Source organism: Rana temporaria, chromosome 9, assembly GCF_905171775.1.
Source record: "Rana temporaria chromosome 9, aRanTem1.1, whole genome shotgun sequence".
In the NCBI taxonomy this organism is placed as follows: Eukaryota; Metazoa; Chordata; class Amphibia; order Anura; family Ranidae; genus Rana; species Rana temporaria.
In genome coordinates, this window is record NC_053497.1 from 50,874,328 (window position 1) to 50,891,819 (window position 17,492).

The window sequence follows — 17,492 nt, forward strand, 5'->3', positions numbered from 1 at the left end:
TTCATCAGGGTCCCCCAGAGTTCCCCTATAGTAGAGTCCTCAAATATGCCCCACTTACATCAGGGTCCTTAGAGCCCGCTCTCTTTACATCAGGGTCTCTAGAGTCTCCCCCATTAATCAGAAGACATGAGATATCCTGTGATCAAATCCCAATAGCTTATTTTGTAATCCTTCAAATGCTAAAGGAGTGTTACCAAATTTTAACATTAAAAATTCTGAATGAACCCTCTGGACACTGCTATACACCCTTTCTAGCAAACTTTTCAATAAAAAAACAGGGATTTTTAGTTCACATACTGTACATTGCAATACATGTTTTAGCTGGTCAACTGTGTCACAGTAATCTGTCACCTACCTGAGGGAGATTAAACTGGAGAGGGGGCTCTTGTCCAACACCTCTGGCAGTGGTAACAGGAGGGCTGAGGACACTAAGTTGCAGGAAGGCTGATGTAGTGGGCAGTGGCAGCTGTTGGTTGCAGAACAGGGAAGACCATGGATCACCAGGTAGGAACCAGAGAACGGTACATAGAGACATTGATCAGCAGGCAGGAATGAAGCCAGAGCAAGTTGAAAGGTCCCCAGAGTCCCTCTTCTTACATGAGAGTACCCCCTTTCATTAGGGTCGCCAAAGCCCTCCGTACACTGGGGCCCCCAGAGCTTCCCCATTAAATCAGGGTTCCCAGAGTCCCCCACACTTACATCAGGTTCCCCAGAGTCCCCTCCTCTTTATATCAGGGTCCCTAAAGTTCTTCCATCTTACATCAAGGTCCCAAGAGCTCTCCCTCCCTCCATACACCAAGGTCCCCCAGAGTCTGCCACACTTACATTAGGATTCCCAGAGTCCTCTCATTTTACATCAGGGCCTCCAGATTCTCCCCCATTAATCAGAAGGCCTAAGATACACCTGTGCTCAAATCCCAATAGCTTCTACATGTATGTAATCAATTGGATGCTAAAGGAGTGTGACCGCATGCTAACACTAGAAATTCTGGACGAACCCTCTGCACACTGCTCTAAACCCTTTCTAACAAATTGTGCAATAAAAAACAGGGGGTTTTAGTTCACATACTGTACATTGCAATACATATTTAAGCTGGCAAACTGTGTCAAAGTAATCTGTCATGTACCTGATGGGGATTGAGCTGGAGAGCGGGTTTCTCTTGCACCTCTAGTCAGGGTACAAGCCGGGGTCAGTTCACATCCGGGCAGCGGGTCCAGGAACGTAAGGCAGATGCAGAGTCAGGGTATGAACCGATGTCACAACAGGTAGGCAGGATCCCGAAGACAGGTCAGAGAACTACAAGGTTCAGGTCTGGTCACTGGCCAGCAATGCAATAGAAGCAAGATATACTTGTGCTTAAATCCCAATAGCTTATTTATGTACATAATCCTTTAGGTGTTAAAGCGGTTTGACCACATGTTAACACTAGAAATTCTAGACGAACCCTCTGCACACTGCTAAACACCCTTTGTAGCAAATCTTGCAATATAAAAAAAAGGTATTTTTAGCTCTCATACATTGCAATACATGTTTAAGCTGGCCAATTGTGTCAAAGTAATACCACTCTGGCCAGTCCCTACTATGATCTGCAAAATGCAAATGTTTCATTGGATATAGTGATAATGTGGGGCAAATAGACACAAGTTGTAGGAGAGCTGCAGGGGTCAGGTCTGGTCACTGATCTGCAATGCATTATCAGGGTCCCCAGAATCTACCTCCCCCTTACATCAAAGTCCATTCCATCTCAGTGCAGCATGCAGCTACAAGACTGGCGGAAGCTGGGAGGTGGGGCACTGGAACAAAGCAGATCTGCAGGAGGAATTCCATCATTCTCTTCCTCTGAATTTCAAGGCCTAGGGATGGGGCAAGCATGAAAATGGTTGTTTTGACACTGGACAGTCCTAGCAACCAACCACTAGCGATGACAGCAGTAGGCAGCAGTAGTAGGTGGAAGCTGTGCTGCAGAGTGGAAACACAGGATATTCTACCCACTGTGCTTTCAGATGGCTTATTTTCATCGGAACAAATCAGTTTATTTTTTATAATGGCTGTCACTTGATAAAGGTAGCCCTGGCAATCACTTGCTAACACAGAAGCTGGAGTTCTGTGTTTAGAAGTGACAGCAGATAGTAGTGAGCTCAAAGCTGGTTTGGGAGGTGGTGGAACTCTGTTCTGCCACGTCCTGGCTCAAAAAAAGCCTTGGCCCCGACATACTCCTGACACTATATAATGCTGTACAGCACAGTATATAGTCTCTTTACCACACTGTGCTCTTCAAGCATTGCTGAACAACCACTGATAAACTGAGAATAAAAATTGAATAAACATCACATTTTTTTATGGTGTATTTATCAGCATCAGAGAGAAAAAACACATTTCATTTAGCAAAAAAATACTTGAAAAAAAATTGTTTTAGAGAGTTTATTTATGTTACAACAATGGCTTTTACCTGCCATTTTTGGACACGAATTGGTACAAATAAATAAATACTGAAATGGATATATTACATAACAAGTTTTTATACATTTACTATAACATACTGTAAGCATACATGAGTGAATATTCAATTTAGAAACAGAAAGCATTAGTTACAAGAATATTCTAATAGGGCTTGTACAAGTAAAAATGGACTGCAGGCTCATAGCTAAATATACAGCTGAGCTGCTTTACCAACCAAATGATTTTTATTTTGTACAGTCATTTCTGGGTTCAAGTTCCCTGCCAGACGGCATAGTCAGGTTCTTGATCTCAATTACAGAAGAAGCAGTGCTTGGTAAAGAATACACCATCTATCTTCTGATTTGACAGTGAAGACACTGCAACACACTGATGATGTTATCACTCTGCTCTATCCTGCTGCTGTGCAGGGCATGACAGAGGCCTGATAGCAATATAGGCCCAGATTCACAAAAGAGATACGACGGCGTATCTCCTGATACGCCGTCGTATCTCTGTTTTAGAGTCTTCCTAACCATGCGACTGATTCATAGAATCAGTTACGCATAGTTAGCCCTTAAATCCGACAGGTGTAATTGAATTACACTGTCGGATCTTAGGATGCAATACCTCGGCCTCCGCTGGGGGGAGTTTGCGTCGTAAACCAGCGTCGGGTATGCAAATTAGTAGTTACGGCGATCCACGACGGTTTTTCGCGTTCGCTACGTCGCTGCTAGTCTAGTTTCCCGTCGCAAAGTTAGTCGTCGTTTTTGCTGCCCTAACTTTACACAGCACATGTATGTGCTGTATAAAGTATGGCCGTCGTTCCCGCATCGAAATTTGAAAATTTTTTGTTTTTACGTAAGACGTCCGGGAATACGAAAGTATAATTTAATTTAAAAACACGCCCCTTTGAATTACGCTGGCTTACGCCGGAGGCCGCCAGCGTAAGTATTCATGCAAGTGCTTTGAGAATCAGGCACTTGCGATGAAAACTTGCGGCGGTGTAACGTATCTACGATACGTTACGCCGCCGCGATTCTACGTGAATCTGGGCCATAGTGTCAAGCACTTAGGCCCCGTACAGACGAGCAAACATGTACGATGAAAACGGTCCGCTGGACCGTTTTCAGCGTACATGTCTGCCCGGAGATTTCTGTATGATGTCTGTACACACCATCATCCAGAAATCCGCGCGTACTCGATACGCGGCGATGAGGCCGCGCCGTCACCAAGACGATGACGCGGCGACGTGCGCGGCCCTGGCAGTTCAATGCTTCCACGCATGTGTCTGTACAGACAACCGAACATGTCCGACGGACAGGATTCCAGCGGGCATGTTTCTAAACATGTTTAGAAATATTTGCCCACTCGAAAAAGGCCCGGCGGGCAAATGTACGGTGGAATCCTGTCCACTCGGCTGTACAGACGACCGAACATGTCTGCTGAAACTGGTCCGCGGACCAGTTTCAGCAGACATGTTCGGTCATCTGTACGGGGCCTTAGACTTAGACATGTGCATTTGTTTTCGTCCGAATGTATTTTCGTCCGAATTTCTGTGATTTTCACGCTCGTTTTAAACGAGCATGCATAGCTAGCGAACATGCAGAATCTGAAATGCGAAAGATCCGACATAAAAAATGCTTTATTTCATTTTGTTGTGACAACAGTTCGATATAGATAGAAGATTCGACATAGTGACAACATGATCTGTGTCTATCGAACCTGCGGTTGAATGTGCCTAACCTAATGCCGCGTACACATGACCGTTTTTAATGTCGTGAAAAAAACAACGTTTTTCTCGACGTGATTCTTGTCAAGCCGACTTTGCATACACACGATCGTGAAAAAAAATGCTTGAGCAAAGCGCTGTGACGTACAACACGTACAACAGCACTATAAAGGGGAAGTTACATTCGAATGGCGCCACCCTTTGGGCTGATTATGCAAATTTCCCTTCTCATAACTTGCTTCTGAGAATGTGCATTTTTTCCTCCTTCATTAAAGCCTACACACGACCGTTTTCACGCCGAGAAAAACGACAACGTGAAAAACGACACGAAAAAATAGAGCAGGTTCTAAATTTTTAATGCCCATTTTTGTCGTCAAGAAAAATGCTCTGGAGCCTACACACGACCGTTTTTGAAGAACAATTAAAAAAATTGCATTTTTTCTGTCATGAAAAACGGTTGAGTTTACGCGGCATAACCTTATTAGAGGTTAGATTTGACATTATAGAGACATGAAGATTTGACGAAGCAGCTAAAAACATACGATCTCCGTGAGCGGTTATTTATGGTCAAATGCTCTGCCCTTAGGCTATAGAAGAATTCTAATGTTGGTTGACCAGTATCAATAATTAATAAATATAATTATTACTAGTCATACAACATTAGAATTCTACTATAGCTTGTGGGCGGAACATTCGACTGGAAATGTACGATTGCGGCATCGTACAGTTTAGCTGCTTCCTCGAATCTTCTTAGATCATTCGACAGACACCACGAGCCTTCAATTGACAGATCCGACCTTAATTTGGATTTTCAAACTAATGCATTTTTTTAACGAAACAAAATAAATAAAAACTAATTTTGGGAGTAACTAAATAAATGTATTTTTTGGATGAAAACGAAATTCTGAAACAAAATATTTCAGTGTGCACGTCTACTAATTCTATTTAGGGATACACTGAATGATTTATAATGATTTTGTCTTTGTATTTAGCTGTTTGATTGGAGTTAACCTTCTACTACTGGGTTTAGACACAAGTTCCAACTTTATTCAGCCTTCCTTTAAGGGGTAATTAAGATATCTGGGAGAACTGTTTATTTATGTATTCATTTATTTATTGATTGCTTGGTATGTGTAAGTTTTAAAATTGATGCTTTATATCTGTTTTAACTTCATATACAATTTTTGTTTTAGATGCAAGTATTTCAGAATCTTAGACCCCTACTTCAGCTTGCACTTTAACAACTTAAATTAGACAATTAAATGCATCACCTAAACTAGAGGTCCCCAACCCCCCCAAATCACGGACCAGTGACGGTCAGTGGGCTGGCCGGCTGGGGGATTGGCAGAACAGTGGGGGGCTGGGCAATAATTGAGCGAGCCAGCAAAACCTGCATTGCCTCCCTACAATCATTAAAGGGCTGCCCACTGACAGGAGCCTGGGAGGTTGGGGACCATTGACCTAAACTCAAAACTTTTTTGCCTTAATTGATGGTTAACACAGTACAATACTCTACTATTAATCTTTGTTTCACAAATAATAAATGGCACAAGACTGGCAGCCTCAAACATATCCCTTTTATATGAGGCGTGCTACTCCTATGATTTTTGTGTTTAACTGATTTATTTTTATTTTATTTTAAAAGGGAAAAGTAGGGCACGTAAAGCATTTAAAAAGGGCCAAAGCTTGACCTTTTGCTTAAAAAATAAATTATAAAAAAAGTTTATTTTTTACCAGTCTAGACCTTAATAAATAAGGAAACTATGTACAATGTCACTATACATTCTGTTTAAATAAATAGATCAAAAGAACTGCTCACAGTTCATCACAATATTAATCCTTACTGTTAAGCTGGCCATAGACGGAGCAAAATGCTGCCTGTTCAGACGGAACTAGCTGAATTTCAATCCATCTATGGGCAGGCTGGTTGTACTGAAGTCGATACAGTATATCAATTGACTTCAGAACAACCACACTGCCTTGTTTTTTTTTAAATCCAAGCACTGCTGGCAGCTATAGCCACCAGCAGTGATCATTGTATTCCAAGGACAGGGAAACCTCCCACTGTCAGAACACAATAGCTCAACAGGAGGGATTCCCCCATAAACACTGACTGTGTTAATGGGGTAATCAAACAATTTTGTTTCCTTTAAACCATAGTTGAAGGAATGAAACTTGCATAATGTATGGCCTGCCTTACACATTTGGCAATTCTGGGTATATCTCTCTATTACCGTGTGACTATAAACTGTGGCTTTTAAATGTTTGTTTATAAAAAATAATAGGCACCTATTACCTAAAGCTCAGCTGAAGTTAGTGAAATAGATGTTCAGAGAAATATTGTACTAAGAGCCTCCATTTAAATATACTTAATTTTTAAAGGGAGACATCACTTGTGATGTACCCATTAATAAAATTATGCAGCAAGAATTTAGTGCCACATGTGGTCTGCTGTTTGTTGTATGAGACTTTACATCTTTACTTCCCTGCTCTAGCAGTTGCACAGTGTAATTAAACATGACTGCAAATTATGGCATCAGAATTGCAGTTCATAACATAATCAATACAGGACCATAATTCAGTTGGGCTGTAAAATACTGTCCTAAAATATTATAAATTATAGAAAAAAAGGAACCTCCTAATCGTTTTGACATATTACTGGGTTCACATCATATTGACCACCCATATTAGATACGCCACCCATCTCCATATTGTTGTGCATTGAGAAAGGATAATTTGTGTGGTATTCCCCCTCTCTTCGGTTAGATACACATGCCTCTCGGTTGGCACGGTTTGGGCAATAAGAAGATGAAGTGCTTGTGGCACACGTTGGTTTTAACCACTGTAGGGAACAAGAAGGAAGTTGATGAGAGATAGAAAAATTGCGTGAAAGTACTAAAACATTGAAAGAGCTTCAAACACTTCCACGCCCCTAAAAAGTAAAAGAAAAGAACCATGACTGTTCTCTTCTTTTGTAGATGGGAATTCATAACTGGCTTTTTACCTGGTCCGGCTCCATGGATTGCCTTTCCCTCTACCTTCCTTATCCCCCTCTTTCTTTTTCCTATTTCATTCCTCTTTTTTCTTACATTGCTGTGACATGGGGTCCTGCAACTGCGCTCCTTTTTCAATTTGCAAGCAACTGTGCTCCTTTTTCAATTTGCAAGGAACTGTTATTTAGCGTGCTCTAGAGGACTTCCCATATAGCATTTGTTATAACCTTCATATTTTCATGGACATGTCTTGTTCTATTTTTTATAACATTTTTGGTATGTTATGTATCTGGTTTATGGTGTTTTCTGCATTTTTACCTTTATCATCTAATTGTGTTTCATCTAACTGATTGTATATGTACAGTATACTTGCACCATATGCTTCTATTGTGTAATGTATTTTAAAACTCAATAAACTTTTGTGAAAAAAAAAAGAAAACTCGTTTATTCTATTACTGGGATTCAACTAGGATAGGGGAGGGAAGTTTGTCTCTCCCTGTGTGACTCCAGCTATGTACTGTATGTAGTTGACTGATATAACACCACCAATAAAAATTCCACCATGAACTAAACATCAGAAAATACCTCTTACACAAAAAACAAAACAAAACAAAAAAAAACATTGTACATAAAATGAACTCAAAGTTCATCAGTGAATATATAACCCAAATCCATTGTGTCCAACACCTCTTATCGCCTGGACATTTATGTGGAAGCATTCAGTATATTCACTCATGTCTTAAATGTAAAAAAAAGCCTAAAGAAAGTCCCTACATTGTGTAAAACAATTGCTTAATTAAAATCAGTAGAGATTTGTGATAGTAATATAAGAAAAAGGTGTGATCGGTAAACCTTATGTTTGGTGTGTGTCAGGACCTGCAACCTCTGCTATGTCTGGTACTATCTCTTCTTACTGAGCCACCTGAGATGCTGGACACCTTACTGCCTGATTTCTTAAACAACCTGGCCTTGAGTTTTGTTTCTCTTGAACCTTGAATTCTTTGTCCCTCTCACAAACCTCCTACTTAACCACTTGCTTACTGGGCACTTAAACACCCCTCCTGCTCAGACCAATTTTCGGCTTTCAGTGCTGACGCATTTTGAATGACAATTGCGTGGTCATACAACGCTGTACCCAAATGAAATTTTTATCATTTTTTTTCACACAAATAGAGCTTTCTTTTGGTGGTATTTAATCACTGCTGGGGTTTTTATTTTTTGCTAAACAAACAAAAAAACATGGAAAATTTTGAATTTTTTTTTAATTATGTTTCATAGTTTGTCATATCATTTTACAAACAGGTAATTTTTCTTCTTCATTGATATGCGATGAGGAGGCAGCAATGGTGGGCACTGATAGGCTGCACTGGTGGGAACTAATAGGTACAGATAGGGCGGCACTGATGGGGACAGATAAGGCGGCACTGATGGGCACAGATAATGCGGCACTGATGGGGCACTGATAGGCACTGATAGATGGCACTGATGGGCACTGGTAGGTAACATTGATGAGCACTGGTAGTGGACACTGATGGATGGCACTGGTAGGTGACACTGATAGCTGGCATTGTAGGTTCTGATGAGTGTCACTGTGGGCGGAACTTTGGGCCCTGATGGGTGGCGCTGATTGTCATTGGTAGGCAGCACTGTTGTGCAATGGCAGGTGGCACAGGTGGCACAGATGAGCATTGGTCCCGATGTCCAATGTCCCTCTGACAGCCGTTGGAGATTGGCTATTTTTTTATATTTAAAATAGTGGATTACCAACTTTGTTTACATCACATGATCAGCTGTCACGGATCTGAAGTGGTTAAGCCATGCCTTGCACTTCCTTTGCCAGTATATTGTGCTCTCTTCAGACAATATCTTGCTCTTGTCACTCCTGCTGCCATCCATATCTGCGCTACCATTATTAACTGACCTTTGGCTTGTTCCTCGACTACACTTCCGCTTGATGTCTACCTACTACTTCTGCTACTTAACCCCAGCTTGCTCACCTCCTGGTGGGACAATCTTGAGGACCACAACTTGGCACTTACACACAGTAAAACCCATCTGCTACATCAGGAGCTCAAGGTGCTCTGGAGCACCTTGGGTGATTTTGGATCATCTTCCAGAGTGACTTGCTTCTACACCTATCCTGATGGTTGATGAGAGCCTCTTTACTACTTTAACTATTAGAATAGGGAAGGTCTGGACAGCCGCACTCCAATAAAAATGCCTTTATTGTGCAAAATCACAAAAGTACTGACCACAGCAGGGTACAGGATAAAAAACTGACAAATTTCACACTACTTTAGCTACTGGTCTCCAAACCTGACCCCTGACTGTGACTTCACTTATCCCTATAAACAGGCTTCTCCAGGGGCCACTGAGTGAGTACACTAAGGACTTATTCATACAGTAAAAATGTGTGTGTCACCAAAAAGCACAATAGCACACCAAGCATTGTGCTATGTGTTGATGTGCTATTACTTTATGTTTCAATCCAATGCATTTCCATAACGAGGCTGCAGTAGCACACCATAAAAAGCCTGCAGTAGCACAGCAAAGCAAATAGGTGTAAGCGAGCTGTCCTAAAGGTTTCAAGATTCTTTGCTGGCAGCAAAAAACACAGTGAATAAAAGAACATGCCTTATGCGTTTTGATGTACTGGGAGTTAATTCTATGGGCCAGATTCTCAGAGCAAGTACGCCGGCGTATCTACTGATACACCGGCGTACTTTCAAATTTGCCGCGTTGTATCTTTAGTTTGAATCCTCAAACCAAGATACGACGGCTTCTGGCTTCGATCCGACAGGCGTACGGCTTCGTACGCCTTCGGATCGTAGGTGCAATACTTTGGCGCCCGCTGGGTGGAGTTTGCGTAGTTTTCCGCGTCGGGTATGCTAATTAGCTTTTTCCGTCGATCTACGAAGGTACGCGCGGCCGTCGTATTCTCTTACGTCGTCGCTAGTCTGCTTTTCCCGGCGTATAGTTAAAGCTGTTATTTCGTGGCGTATAGATAGACTTGCCATGTTAAAGTATGGCCGTCGTTCCCGCATCGAATTTTGAATTTTTTTTTTGCGTAAGTCGTCCGTGAATAGGAAGGACGTAACTCACGTCTAAGTTCAAAAAATGACGTCGGTGCGACGTCATTTCGCGCAAAGCTCGGCGGGAAATTTCGAAACACATTTAAATGAATCACGCCCCCTACCCACCCAATTTGAAATACGCGCCGAGAAATACACTACGCCGCCGTAACTTACGGCGCAAAATATTCCTGGATTCGACTTAGAGCCAGGTAAGATACGGCGGCATAGCGTATCTCTGATACGCTGCGCCACGGCAATTCTATGTGAATCTGGCCCTATGTGTATAAGAGATCTTTGAATTGCTGTTGGGATTGTTATACAGCATTTTCTATTTATCTGATTTAAAACAAAAGTAGAAATGTTCTTATTTTTATATTTTTGGTCTATATAATGAATTAATATAGAAAAAATCTCCAAAATTACTATGCATTTTGTTCTGTATAATATCTAGTGGATTCGAGAGATTACCTATGTGAAAACATTTTCTATTTATGAAAAAAAAATGATGCTTACCTTAAATACAGCAAAAGCAAACAGTGCAAAGGCTAGAATGGATCCCAAACATATGAGGATAATCTTCCAGAAATTATCTTGTATACCTAGAAAAAAAAAACATTAGAAAAATGTTATTATATTGTATATTCATTACGGGTCACTGGGTTATGTTTTGAACAACTCTATGACAAGAAGTAAAACATCTGTCTGTGTCCTTGGCTTTGCAGGATTACTTGGATCTGCTGTAATCTCCTACAATTTTTTTTACAGCCCTTGTTAGGGCGGTGATCAATGACTAGATCAAGACCCTTATTTGATGGTCTGCTAAAAAACCTATATAAGAATCGGATTATAAGGGCTATCATGGAGGAAAAAATTATTAAGTTCTTCTAATTATTAAAGCACTTATGATCATACAGAGTTCTCCAAACTACAGTGGAACCTCAAATTATGAGCATAATCCATTCCAGGAGAATGTTTGTAATCCAACGTACTCGCATATCAAAGCGAGTTTCCCCATTGAAGTCAATGGAAACGAAAATAATTTGTTCCGCATTGATTTCAATGGCATGCAATACCGCATATGGTCAGAGGAAAGAAAGGCCAGAGGACAGCTCGGCTGACCTCGGTAAACCTCAGAAAGGCTCGGGAACCGAGTATTTCCTAGTCTTTCCGAGCATTTCTGAACGGCTCCGGCGCCTCCCCCACCTCAGGCCAAATGCGGTACTGCACACAGCTTTGGCTTGAATTCAGCTATTGTTGCTAGACTTTTACATCGGAATTACACAGCCAAAAACCGGGGGTCGTCTTATACGCCGGATTAAGCAGCGGCTCGCTCGATATCAGCCAGCTGGGCGCTCTGTAACTCTGTATTCTGCGCCGCTCAGCCAATCCCGATGCACTCTGTTGATGACAGAGCATGCTAAGCCTGCTTGGATTGGAGTAATAACCTCTAACAATTCGAGCAGGCTTAGCATGCTCTGTCATCAACACAGTGCATCGGGATTGGCTGAGCGGCGCATATACAGACTACATACAGCACCCAGCGGCGGCATTTTCGTTTTTAAAAGGCATTACAAACAGCCTTACAAAGCACCCGGCGGCGGCTGAGGCCTCTACGTTTTAAAAGAATTACTACCGCAGAAGGGGGTCGTCTAATAAGGTGAGTAGACCACAAAACCACCGTTTTTAGCAGTATATTAGGGGGTCGTCTTATATGCCGAGTCGTCTTATACGCCGGCAAATACGGTATAGCAAAAAGGTAAAAATATTGTTTCCTTCAGATCTCATTTGAACTGATCCGCCATAGTCTTATTTTAGAGGATCGGATGGCAGACAGGTGTCAGCGGACACATCTTCGCTGACATCTGCTTGCCCATAGGAGTCAATGAGTGGCCCGCTATGATCCGCCTTTGTTTTATTTTATAAATATTTTGTGGCATTTAAAATCAAAGATTGCTGTGTATTTTAACCGAAAATTTGAAACTTTTCTTCATGACAGTAAGAAAAGATAACATATATTTCCATATAATAAGTAATTCAACTTGGGAAGAAAAACTGAGACTAATGCATCCTTGCATATTATTATTATTATTTCTATTTTTATTAATAATGATAGTAATTTACTTTCAGTGGAAAGGAGGAAGAAGAAAAAGAAGAAAGAAGAAAAACGAAAAAGAAGAAGAAGGAAGAGGGAAAAAGATTTAAGCAAACCTTTTGTGTCATTACTTATTATTAATATTTAATAATTTTTTTTAATTGCAAATTACAGCTTTTACTGGCAAATTTCACTTTTGTTACAGCACAGAGCAAAATATACTTACCAGTGTTTAGTGCTAGGGCATCTCCACCAGAAATTGTGGTTGTGGCGCTCCCACCAGGGGTTGAGGTCACTCCATTAGGGGTTGTGGTACTTCCGGCAGGGGTTGTGGTGCTTCCAGCAGGGGTTGTAGTGCTTCCGGCAGGGGTTGTGGTGCTTCCAGCAGGGGTTGTGGTGCTTCCAGGAGGGGTTGTAGTGCTTCCAGCAGGGGTTGTGGTGCTTCCGGCAGGGGTTGTAGTGCTTCCGGCAGGGGTTGTGGTGCTTCCGGCAGGGGTTGTAGTGCTTCCAGCAGGGGTTGTAGTGCTTCCGGCAGGGGGTGTAGTGCTTCCAGTGTTAGGTGTGGTGCTTCCAGAAGGGGTTGTGGTGCTTCCACCAGGGGTTGTAGTGCTTCCAGCAGGGGTTGTAGTGCTTCCGGCAGGGGTTGTAGTGCTTCCGGCAGGGGTTGTGGTGCTTCCGGCAGGGGTTGTAGTGCTTCCAGCAGGGGTTGTAGTGCTTCCGGCAGGGGGTGTAGTGCTTCCAGTGTTAGGTGTGGTGCTTCCAGCAGGGGTTGTGGTGCTTCCACCAGGGGTTGTGGTGCTTCCGGCAGGGGTTGTAGTGCTTCCAGCAGGGGTTGTAGTGCTTCCGGCAGGGGGTGTAGTGCTTCCAGTGTTAGGTGTGGTGCTTCCAGCAGGGGTTGTGGTGCTTCCACCAGGGGTTGTAGTGCTTCCAGCAGGGGTTGTAGTGCTTCCGGCAGGGGTTGTAGTGCTTCCGGCAGGGGTTGTGGTGCTTCCGGCAGGGGTTGTAGTGCTTCCAGCAGGGGTTGTAGTGCTTCCGGCAGGGGGTGTAGTGCTTCCAGTGTTAGGTGTGGTGCTTCCAGCAGGGGTTGTGGTGCTTCCACCAGGGGTTGTAGTGCTTCCAGCAGGGGTTGTAGTGCTTCCGGCAGGGGTTGTGGTGCTTCCACCAGGGGTTGTGGTGCTTCCAGCAGGGGTTGTAGTGCTTCCAGCAGGGGTTGTGGTGCTTCCGGCAGGGGTTGTAGTGCTTCCGGCAGGAGTTGTAGTGCTTACGGCAGGAGTTGTAGTGCTTTCGGTAGGGGTTGTAGTACTTACTGCAGGGGTTGTGGTGCTTCCGGCAGGGGTTGTAGTGCTTACAGCAGGGGTTGTAGTGCTTACGGCAGGGGTTGTGGTGCTTCCGGCAGGAGTTGTAGTGCTTCCAGCAGGGGTTGTAGTGCTTACAGCAGGGGTTGTGGTGCTTCCGGCAGGGGTTGTAGTGCTTACAGCAGTGGTTGTAGTGCTTACAGCAGGGGTTGTAGTGCTTCCGGCAGGGGTTGTAGTGCTTCCAGCAGGGGTTGTAGTGCTTCCAGCAGGGGTTGTAGTGCTTACTGCAGGGGTTGTGGTGCTTCCGGCAGGAGTTGTAGTGCTTCCGGCAGGTGTTGTAGTGCTTACTGCAGGGGTTGTAGTGCTTACGGTAGGAGTTGTAGTGCTTTCGGTAGGGGTTGTAGTACTTACTGCAGGGGTTGTGGTGCTTACAGCAGGGGTTGTAGTGCTTCCGGCAGGGGTTGTAGTGCTTACAGCAGGGGTTGTAGTGCTTACGGCAGGGGTTGTGGTGCTTCCGGCAGGAGTTGTAGTGCTTCCAGCAGGGGTTGTAGTGCTTACAGCAGGGGTTGTGGTGCTTCCGGCAGGGGTTGTAGTGCTTACAGCAGTGGTTGTAGTGCTTACAGCAGGGGTTGTAGTGCTTCCGGCAGGGGTTGTAGTGCTTCCAGCAGGGGTTGGAGTGCTTACAGCAGGGGTTGTGGTGCTTCCGGTAGTGGCTGTAGTGCTTCCGGCAGGAGTTGTAGTGCTTTCGGTAGGGGTTGTAGTACTTACTACAGGGGTTGTGGTGCTTACAGCAGGGGTTGTAGTGCTTCCGGCAGGGGTTGTAGTGCTTACAGCAGGGGTTGTAGTGATTCCGGCAGGAGTTGTAGTGCTTCCGGCAGGGGTTGTAGTGCTTACAGCAGGGGTTGTAGTGCTTACAGCAGGGGTTGTGGTGCTTACGGCAGGGGTTGTAGTGCTTCCAGCAGGGGTTGCAGTGCTTACAGCAGGGGTTGTGGTGCTTCCGGCAGGAGTTGTAGTGCTTCCAGCAGGGGTTGTAGTGCTTACAGCAGGGGTTGTGGTGCTTACAGCAGTGGTTGTAGTGCTTGCAGCAGGGGTTGTAGTGCTTCCGGCAGGGGTTGTAGTGCTTCCAGCAGGGGTTGTAGTGCTTCCAGCAGGGGTTGTGGTGCTTCCGGCAGGGGTTGGAGTGCTTACAGCAGGGGTTGTGGTGCTTACAGCAGGAGTTGTAGTGCTTTCGGCAGGGGTTGTAGTGCTTATAGCAGGGGTTGTAGTGCTTACGGCAGGGGTTGTAGTACTTAAAGCAGTAGATGTGGTGCTTTCAGCAGGGGTTGTGGTGCTTCCGGCAGGGGTTGGAGTGCTTACAGCAGGGGTTGTGGTGCTTACAGCAGGAGTTGTAGTGCTTTCGGCAGGGGTTGTAGTGCTTATAGCAGGGGTTGTAGTGCTTACGGCAGGGGTTGTAGTACTTAAAGCAGCAGTTGTGGTGCTTTCAGCAGGGGTTGTGGTGCTTCCGACAGGGGTTGGAGTGCTTACAGCAGGGGTTGTGGTCTCAGCATCTGCATATATATATAAAAAGATATTTAGTTATATATTTATAAATTAGTGCTACGGTAATGTTTATCAAATGAATGGTCAATAAAACACCAGCACAGGATGGACTGTGGGTGTCTGAGATAGCGCAATGCCATGTCCCAAAAATACTGGATTGTATGTTATGGGTGCAAGAAAATGGAATTTGTAGGCATCAATTGTAAAAAATTTACAAATATAATTATTAACAAGTTGGATACAAAAAGTTAAAAAAAGAACAAAATCACAAAAATAAAAAAAACGTTAGTAGAAGACTACAATAACAACAAGTTATTCAAATAAAGGTCAAAGTTGTCATCACATGTTGCAAAGAGCATGTGAGACCATAATAGATAACATTGTTAACTCGACATGTTTCGCGTGTTGTCGCTTCTTCAGGAGCTAATAAGAATTTGTGTTTGGTAGTGCGTCTTGGTTAAAGGTAATTTTAACAACTGATGATTAGGTGGTCTGCCGCTATAACCTCAAGATGCACCTTAATCCATATGTTACTGAAAAAGTTCTGTCTATAAACCAGTCATAATGTGATGTGCAAAGCAACAGTAATAGTGTCAGGAAGTTTTAGCCATTTAAAACCATAAAGGAATGCCAGGAGTCCTTAGAGATAGGCCTGGTGTTTGGCATATAAGTAAAAAAGTTGTGATGCAGGCAGTTACTGTAAAAGAACACCACAAATAAGAAGGGGCTGCAGGTACGTCCGGGTAAAGAGGTGTTGCCATAGATGGTGCGGCAGACCACCTAATTAACAGTTGTTAATATTACCTTTAACCAAGCCGCACTACCAAACGCAAATTCTTGTTAACCCATGAAGAAGCGACTTGGAATAACGTGTTGTTACTGTAGTCTTCTACTACAGTTTTTTAATTTTGTGCTTTTGTTCTTTTTTAACTTTTTTTTTATCAAAGTTGTTAATAAATATACTTGTGAATTTTTTACAATTAATGCCTACAAAGTCCATTTTCTTGTACCCATAACAAACAAACAAACTTAATAAATGGTTATTAAAATATACTGTACACACAATATATATATATATATATATATATATATATATATATATATATATATATATATATATATATATATATATATATTTATATGACAGAAGGTTTACAACTGCTACAAATATAGGGCTAAATATACAACACAAATATTATCTTATCTGACAAAATGTTTGCAAAGCAATACATACTACTGTACATTGTTTTTCCTCTCACTCCTGCTCTTCTATATGCCTGCATGCCATACAAATGGAGTCACTATTTTTAAGAAGACTGATGTTCTGCAAAGCTGCTGTCACTGCTCCACCTCCTACCTACAACTCCGATGTACCTATGTACAGTAAGTATTTCCCCCTTCCATCCACCAGCTAACAAATAAACACTTCCATAACAAAAATAATATAAATGTTGTGATGATATTGAGGTTTAAAATTAAAGATTTGTTTCAGAAATGTAATAAAGGTGAAAAGAAAATTGTTAAATTTTAACCACTGAAAATAAAAATCTTGTGAGCTAACAGAGATTATCACAACTAGATATCACAACTATATATATGTATATATAAATATATATATCTCAATAAACAAACAATATCAATAAACTATGCAGAGATTTTAAGCTGCTGGCACTAATCATACTCCCATATATTTGTGCCCAATGTATCATAAACCAAAATAATGTGCTGTGCTATAAAAGCAAACATCAGTGAGCATTAATTCATAAATGCTTCCTCAGGGGGATAAATCATTATCATTTATCCCCCTGAGGAAGACACATCATATCCCTGTGTCGACACAGGTTGAGGAGGGGACAGAGTGGTACAGCAAGCAACACAGAAACTGTTAATGACCAAAACGGACACATAGACATACTGGATTATATATATCTGTCTGTTGTAGAGTGGTGTGCTGTAAACACCCAGAAGGTGTGAGTACCATGAACATTTGTCTATTAATAAATGGTGATTTTAAACAATAAAACACTATCCCAGCCTATTTTTTCATACATGTATTGAGGACAGCACCATTGAACAACTTAAGAATCTGCAAATTCCACTTATCAAAGAGCCCAGAGGTGGTTCAACTGTGTTGTAGACCAAACTTAGTTGTGCGGTCACATCGGGGGGAGCACTTGTTGGATGTCACTGTGGATTTATTTGAAGCACCATCACAAATAATTTATTCATTTGAAAATTATAAGAGGACTTTTTTGAAAAGATATGAATTGTGCACATTTTGCTTCATTTATTTGATGATTTATTGTTTGTTTATTTTGCGCATCAGCACT

General features: G+C 42.5%; 1 protein-coding gene across 1 annotated transcript in view; it reads right to left on the reverse strand.

The window, feature by feature from the left end:
- Positions 1-6,243: 6,243 nt before the first annotated feature.
- Positions 6,244-17,492, reverse strand: part of LOC120913478 (mucin-2-like) — a 33,558-nt gene continuing 22,309 nt past the window's right edge. Inside the window, exons 2-4 of the mRNA XM_040323442.1 lie at positions 12,555-15,170; positions 10,750-10,835; positions 6,244-7,011 (exon numbers count right to left, since the gene is read on the reverse strand). Coding sequence (XP_040179376.1) covers positions 6,808-7,011; positions 10,750-10,835; positions 12,555-15,170 — 2,906 coding nt within the window. The 3' untranslated portion in view covers positions 6,244-6,807. The remainder of the gene's footprint in view (positions 7,012-10,749; positions 10,836-12,554; positions 15,171-17,492) is intronic.